Genomic DNA, 6,302 nt, shown 5'->3' on the forward strand with positions numbered 1-6,302 from the left:
CGGACTCCACCTCGCGACTCGATCTGCGGCGAGGCGGTTGATTTTTTCCCGTACAGGCATTGCTAGTGGGATCTTTGAGGCAAGCGGGATTCGCTGCGAGACGTCGCTCCAGCGTCGCGGCATCATCGCGCTTGCTGTCGCTCCTCTTTCCCGGCGGAGAGCCGTTGCACAGAGGCTCGTTGGGTGGGCAGGGAAGTTGCTGAAGACGTCGCTCTAGTGTTGCGGCGTCATCGCGCTTGCCGTCGCTCCTCTTGCGCGGCGGAGAGCCTTTGCAGAAAGGGTCGCTGGGTGGGCAGGGAGCTTTTTGAAGACGTCGCTCTAGCGTCGCGGCATCGTTCTCGTCGCTGACGCCCCTCTTTGGGGGAGGTGGAGACGCGTAGCCGCAGAGAGGGTCATTGGGTGGACAAGGAGCCTTCTGCAGACGTCGCTCTAGCGTCGCAGCATCGTCGCGCTTGCTGTGCTCGTGCTGCACCTCGCGAGCACTTACGTCTACACTTGGCATCGCACTATTGCTTCGTCTGCTTGGGCCCGAGTCGGGACAATCATTGCCGTATTCACAAGGCTCCTCTCGACGTGTCTGTGGGAGTGACGACACTCCTGCATCGCCGCCGATGCCGCCGCCGCCGCCGCCGCTGTTGCTCCGCTTTCGTGGGGGAAGCTTAGTTCCCTGACATTCGGGCGTGTTAGAATGAATGGGGCAGAACGGCCCCGGTCCATCGCGTCGGTCCACCTCCTCCTTCGTGTCGAATGAAGCTTTTGCGCCATCGCCGCTGCTGCGCTTGTGCGGCGGCTTGTGCGGCGGTTTGCATTTCGGTGCGTCTGGATGCGTCGAGCAAAAAGTAGGCGGATCAAGACGTCGCGACAGCTCGGCAGTCTCGTCTCCAACGCTAGCTAGATCTCGCCTGGGCGGGTGCTCTCCACCTCCACCGTGTCCAGGCGGCTCCTTGGGCTGGCAATCAGGATCATGGGGAAAGTATAGGCAGTACTCCTCTTGGCGTTGAAGGATGGTGGCGGCGCTTCTTGCAGCCAGGTCTCGCTTGCCGGGGTGTCCGCAACCTGGAGCTTTAGGATGCTGCGCGCAGTAGATAGGGTTCAATTGCTGCGTCCCCATTGCAGAGGCTTGGAGACCGGCATGTCCACAACCTTCAGCAGTAGGATGCGTCTCGCAGTAGACCGGGATTCGTTGCCGCGCCTCGATTACTACCGAGCGAACAGAGACTTTGGGCGGGTCCGCAGTGTGGCATCCAGCGTTTGTCGGATCCCAGGAGCAGTACGCCGGCTGCAGACGTCGGACGAGCCTTGCGCGCAAATCGTCAATGACTCTTGTTGCACCGACGAGGCCTCGCCTGCCTGGACCGCCGCAGTTTGGAGCAGTAGGATGGTGGTAACAGTAGCCGTGATGAACTAGTCTTCGTTTCGGCTCGGCGCTAGTGTCAGCGGCAAGCACCTCGTCTGCGCGACGCTCGAGCTCGATCTGTTCCGCAATGCGAGACAAGGGGTGGGACTCTGCGATGGAGCGGCGGCAATTCACGGGTGGTCCATGCCATGCGCACTCGCTTGGGTGCGAGATGCAATAACAGATCTGCGAATTATCGCGAGGCACCAGAGAGATGGTGCCACTTTCTACGGCGGCGTTCGTGGCGCGATGCACGAGTGCAGTGTCGGCGCGATCGTCTCTGACGGAGGGCGGGCAAATCACGGGTGGCCCCTGCCATGAGCACTCGCTGGGATGGGAGAGGCAGTAGCACGCATAGTCGTCACGAACGACCAGAGAGGCTGCCGCGCGCTCTCCAAGGGTCATAACGAGGCGAGAATCTAGCGTAGTGGGGTCGTGGTCATCACCTGTCGAGGCAGGCGCTCATGTCAGCAACCGTTAGGCTCCACCGTGGCACCTCGAGCACTTTGCACACGAAGCCTACTCACGTCTCGAAAGACGATCCGCGGTGCTTCGTTTGGCCAGTGCTTGCACGGCACCGCTGAGCTCGTCCATGATGCTGCGGTAGCAATTGCCAACGCGCATCTCTTGCCAACTGCATCCGCGCTCTAGACGGCTGTCGAGCATGCTGGACTTGGTTGGGCTACGAGAAGCACCGCTTCGAGACAGCAGTGATGTGGATTGGTGACCATTCAAGTCATCGGTCTTTATGGGTGCCCGTTCCGCAAGCGCGTCGGTAGCCTCGGTGGAACGGCCGTCGTAGCAATTGCCAACGCGCATCTCTTGCCAACTGCACGCGCGCTCGAGGCGGCTGTCGAGCAGGCTCGAGTGAGGCTCACCCGATGATGCTAGCGGTAGAGCTGCGGCAGGACGCACGGCAGCGATAGCGACTGCAAGCAGCAGCGCTATGCGCAACGAGAGTGCGCGAAGCGCCATCATCGAGATTTGGGTAAAGCTACAAGAGGTGTTCGTCGAGTGGGGATGAAGTAGCCGAATGTGGCGAGGAGCGAGTAGAGATGGGCCCTTCAAGACGCTGCTCTTTATACCTTTGCGAGGGTTCAAGAGGCGCTCACTTCTGCTACGTGGTGAACCACCGCGATTTGCGAGGCATGCCTCGCATCGCATCGATCGAAGAGATGCGCTCGCGCGAGCGCCATTCTAACACTTTCGGGACCAGAGTGCGAGCGCAATCTAAAGCTTCCAAGACGCAGCCGCGATTGCCTTTTTGCAGGCTCGTTGGGAACTCGTATACCTACGCTGCGTATCCCCACGCTGCGTATCCCCACGCTGCGTGTCGCAATAGAGATTGCGTGCGCAGACCGCACCGTCGTACCGCTATTTCCTGCTCTGTCGCACCACGTAGCGCGCTGGAGAGAGCATTTCTGCGCCGTCATGAAGCAGCCAATCAGGCACAAGCATCGAGGCATCGAGGAGAGGAAATGGTGAGAGGACCTTTGAGGTCAAACACGGGCGGAGCGCAGAGTGTGCGATGCACCCAGTCTACACCCTACGTAATGCATTGCAACTCACAATAAAGGTGCATGCAGGAGCAGTCGCGGACACATGGCAGCCCAAAGTGGAAGCGCGCTCGTCGTCAGCGGTACACTTTGGGAGCTGCCGCGCGGTTCGAGGTATCGCACATACGCGGGATCCAAAGTGACCAAATTCATTGTGATTGATCTGAGCTTCATTCATCTCTTTGCGCAGAGAGAATTGGCGACCGAAAAGCAGCTCAACTCCGTTCTCTGCTGTTCTCATCCGAAGCGCGAGGAAAGCTTCGCACATGTGTCGCGCCCCAACGTACGCAGAGACAAGATCGGGGTTGCAGGTGCAAAAAGTATCGCAGCGGATGGCGTGGCCTCGAACGACAGGCGTCATTTCGCGCCAGGAAGGTCCTGTTGCATTGAAGGCTCAAAGTGCAGCTTTGGGGATGCGTCGACGACGAAGGGGGGTCGGCTGGCGCCGTCCGCGGTCACTCGGCGATGTGATTTCCAGGACGGGGCGCCCACAAAGACTGCTGACATACCTAGCCAGCTGGCTGTCCGCACACTCGGTGCGACCAGCGATACTTTGCGAGAACGAATGCGCTTGCGCGGGACACACAGCAATTACGAATACTCACGACTTGAAGAGGCGTGCCTTCACCTCGCGCCATTTGTGGGCCCCCGGGATGGATGCATTTGTGATGCCCATATACCAGTCGAGAGTGCGTGTATGATGCATGGGCCTATGCGACGCAGGGGGGCGATAAGGGGGCAAACCTTCGGTGCGATTGCGGGATTGCAAAATCGATTCCGTTCCCGTCGCCAGCACGCGATCGGCGACCTGCCTTCTGCGCGCGCATCACTCCGCGGAGTGGCAGTGCCGAGTTCTTAATTGTGATTGGCGGCTGATCAACGAGGCGCGTGTTGATCATATCGTCGCTGGTGATCCAGTCTGAGGCGTGAGTCGCGCGCGCGTGCATGTCTTACGAATGGTGTTGCGCGTGAGTGGGAGAGAAGAGCATCCACGAGCAGCAGCAGCAGCGACGCTGCATCCCAGCGCGCAGGGGCGGTCGCGGTGGCGGTCGCGGTGCTGAGTTGAGAGTGGATCGTCACGATGTGATCGCTGCTGCGAGCTGGGACAGGCAAGCCTTCGCGCACCCCGTCTCGCATGCATTCGTAAGGATGAGCTGCCCTTCATGGTCACGAATCGAGATTCGCGATCTCACAAAGAAGTGTGGCCGACAGTGACAACTCGAGTCTCGCGCGTGTCGCCATGGGGGTGGATGGCTCACCACGCGAGCGGGGCCCGGGCCCGGGCTCGCGCTCACGCTGAAACTCAAATTCAAACTCGCACCCTCACGCCTGCTCCTCTTTCCGCCGGGTCGAACGGTATGCATTATCAGCAAGCAAAGGGAGCAGCAGCAGCAGCAGCAGCAGCACGCATCAGCAGCTAGCGGCAGCATCATCAGCAGGCACGCGCAGCGAGCGGCGCTAGCGCGATTGCGGAGTATGAAACGGCATTGCCGCCGCCGGTGCTTTCACTGTATGCTCGAAATCGTGAATGTCGTGTGCGCACGTTCGTAACTCACGACTCTTTCTTCTCTCCACCGTGCCTGCCATCCTTCAGCACAAGTCGCTCACAGGCAGGCAGGCCTGCGCTGCCGCTCCTCCCACGCAACCACCATCATCCCTGCACACCCACACCCACGCGCACACCCACCCTCCCCCCCCCCCGCCATGTTCTCCCTCGCGCGCGCGGCCCTTGCGGTCACGCTGGCTCACCTGCCCCTGCTCATTGCAGCGTGCGGCGGTGATCACGCAGCAGCGCTGGAACGACGCTCGGACCGTATGGCCACACAGCCGAGCGGGGGCACAAGCTTGCTCAGACCCTTGACTTGGGGCGATGTCGTCATCGTAGCCACCACCGACATTCACGGCTGGTATCAGGGTCACTTGAAGGCGAGTCAGCCCGAGCCAAACTACTCTGGCGATTGGGGAGATTTTGCCAGCTTCGTCACTCGTGAGTCGCGAGTCAGAGTGTCCATATGTATAGCTTGCGCGAGTACGAGTCACTGAGTGTCCATATCGCGCGCGCTTGCTCAACCGCCCGCGCGTCCAAGACGTGCGAGCAAAGGCGCTGCTGCGTGGAGTGGATCTGCTGGTGGTGGACAGCGGGGATCTGCACGATGGCGCAGGATTGTCGGATGGCTACCCCGCGGGACAAGGGCCCGACGCGCACGTCTCCAACCAATTCCACAGTCTGGTCGACTTTGACGTGTTGGCCGTCGGCAATCACGAGCTGTACGTGTACGAGAATGCTCTCGACACGTACAAGAACTTTGTACCCGCCCAGCACGGTCGATACCTCGCATCCAACGTCAACATTACGCTGCCCGAAAGTTCAGCTCCTGGCGCAAAGAACGTCTCTGTGCCCATGGGCGAGCGCGTGGTCAAGTTCCGCACACCCTTGCACAAGCGCAAAGTGACCAGTCTCGGTGTGCTGTTCGACTTTACCGGCGCAGATGCCGGATTGACGGTGCAAAACCCTTCGGACATGGTCAAGGAGGCCTGGTTCCAGCAAGCCATCCAAGATCGACCAGACTTTTTCCTCCTCGTTGGTCACATGCCCGTCCGGCGAGACCAGTGGCCAGACGTCATTGCCCCAATTCGAGCACTTCACCCCACCACGCCAATCTTGATCGCCGGTGGTCACACTCACATTCGCGATGCCGTCAAGTACGATGACAATGCCGTCGGCATCGAGAGCGGTCGCTACCTCGAGACCATCGGCTGGCTCGCTGCGAATCTGACCGACACGGGCAAGACTTTCTTCTCGCGCTCGTACATCGATGCCAATCGTCGCAACTATGCTTTCCATGCCGGTCTACCCAGTCCCAAACTTGGCTTCGACACGCCCAAAGGTGTCTTGATCACCGCCAAGATGGGCAAGGTTGCAAGGGATTGGAATCTGACACAAGGTGCGTTTGTGGTGTGCAGCTAGAGCCGGTCGAGAGATGAGGTTCTAGATGTCGCATTCGTGGGAGATTGAGCCCAACCTTTCTGACATGCCCCCTCCTTCTCTGGCAGTATACGGCAACGCTCCGCAAGACTACTACCTCGATCGAGTCGCCCCCTCGTCGGAGTCCAGCCTGCTCAACCTGCTCTCCAACAAGGTGCTCCCCACCGTCGTATCCACCTCCAACCCATCTCGCGCATCCACGCCAAATTTTGTCATTGCCAACTCGGGCTCCCAGCGCTTCGACGTGTACAAGGGACCATTCACGAAGAATGACCAGGTGAGTCGAGGGCGCGCGCGAGGGCGCGTGCGAGGGCGCGTGCGAGGGCGCTGCAGTCCTGACCTGACAACCCCCGCCACATCCCAC

General features: G+C 60.2%; 3 protein-coding genes across 3 annotated transcripts in view; 2 read left to right on the plus strand and 1 right to left on the minus strand.

Annotated features, from left to right (window-relative positions):
• Positions 1-5: 5 nt before the first annotated feature.
• IE81DRAFT_350697 (hypothetical protein) lies at positions 6-2,215 on the minus strand (the record flags this gene model as incomplete). Its single annotated transcript, XM_025516588.1, has 2 exons — positions 6-1,842; positions 1,924-2,215. Coding segments are annotated over 2 exons (2,129 nt in total), but the record flags the coding sequence as incomplete, so codon positions are not given.
• A 546-nt stretch (positions 2,216-2,761) lies between these two features.
• On the plus strand, positions 2,762-3,920 carry IE81DRAFT_69636 (hypothetical protein). Its single transcript, XM_025517548.1, has 2 exons — positions 2,762-3,001; positions 3,079-3,920. The coding sequence occupies exons 1-2, from the start codon at positions 2,925-2,927 to the stop codon at positions 3,809-3,811; spliced, it is 810 nt and encodes a 269-aa protein (XP_025366008.1). The 5' UTR covers positions 2,762-2,924; the 3' UTR covers positions 3,812-3,920.
• Positions 3,921-4,654: 734 nt separating this feature from the next.
• Positions 4,655-6,302, plus strand: part of IE81DRAFT_327082 (hypothetical protein) — a gene marked incomplete at its 5' end in the record, with an annotated part of 2,579 nt that continues 931 nt past the window's right edge. The window contains 3 exons of the mRNA XM_025515004.1: positions 4,655-4,939; positions 5,040-5,897; positions 6,007-6,215. Of these exons, the coding sequence (XP_025366009.1) occupies positions 4,655-4,939; positions 5,040-5,897; positions 6,007-6,215 (1,352 nt within the window). The remainder of the gene's footprint in view (positions 4,940-5,039; positions 5,898-6,006; positions 6,216-6,302) is intronic.

The sequence above is a fragment of the Ceraceosorus guamensis genome (genome assembly GCF_003144195.1).
Source record: "Ceraceosorus guamensis strain MCA 4658 unplaced genomic scaffold IE81scaffold_176, whole genome shotgun sequence".
Lineage (NCBI taxonomy): Eukaryota > Fungi > Basidiomycota > Exobasidiomycetes > Ceraceosorales > Ceraceosoraceae > Ceraceosorus > Ceraceosorus guamensis.

Coding starts and splice junctions, on each gene's coding strand:
- IE81DRAFT_69636 (XM_025517548.1), top strand. CDS start 2,925: ATGCACCCAGTCTACACCCTACGTAATGCATTGCAACTCACAATAAAG. Junction 3,002..3,078: donor GGAGCAGTCGCGGACACATG/GCAGCCCAAAGT, acceptor GTATCGCACATA/CGCGGGATCCAAAGTGACCA.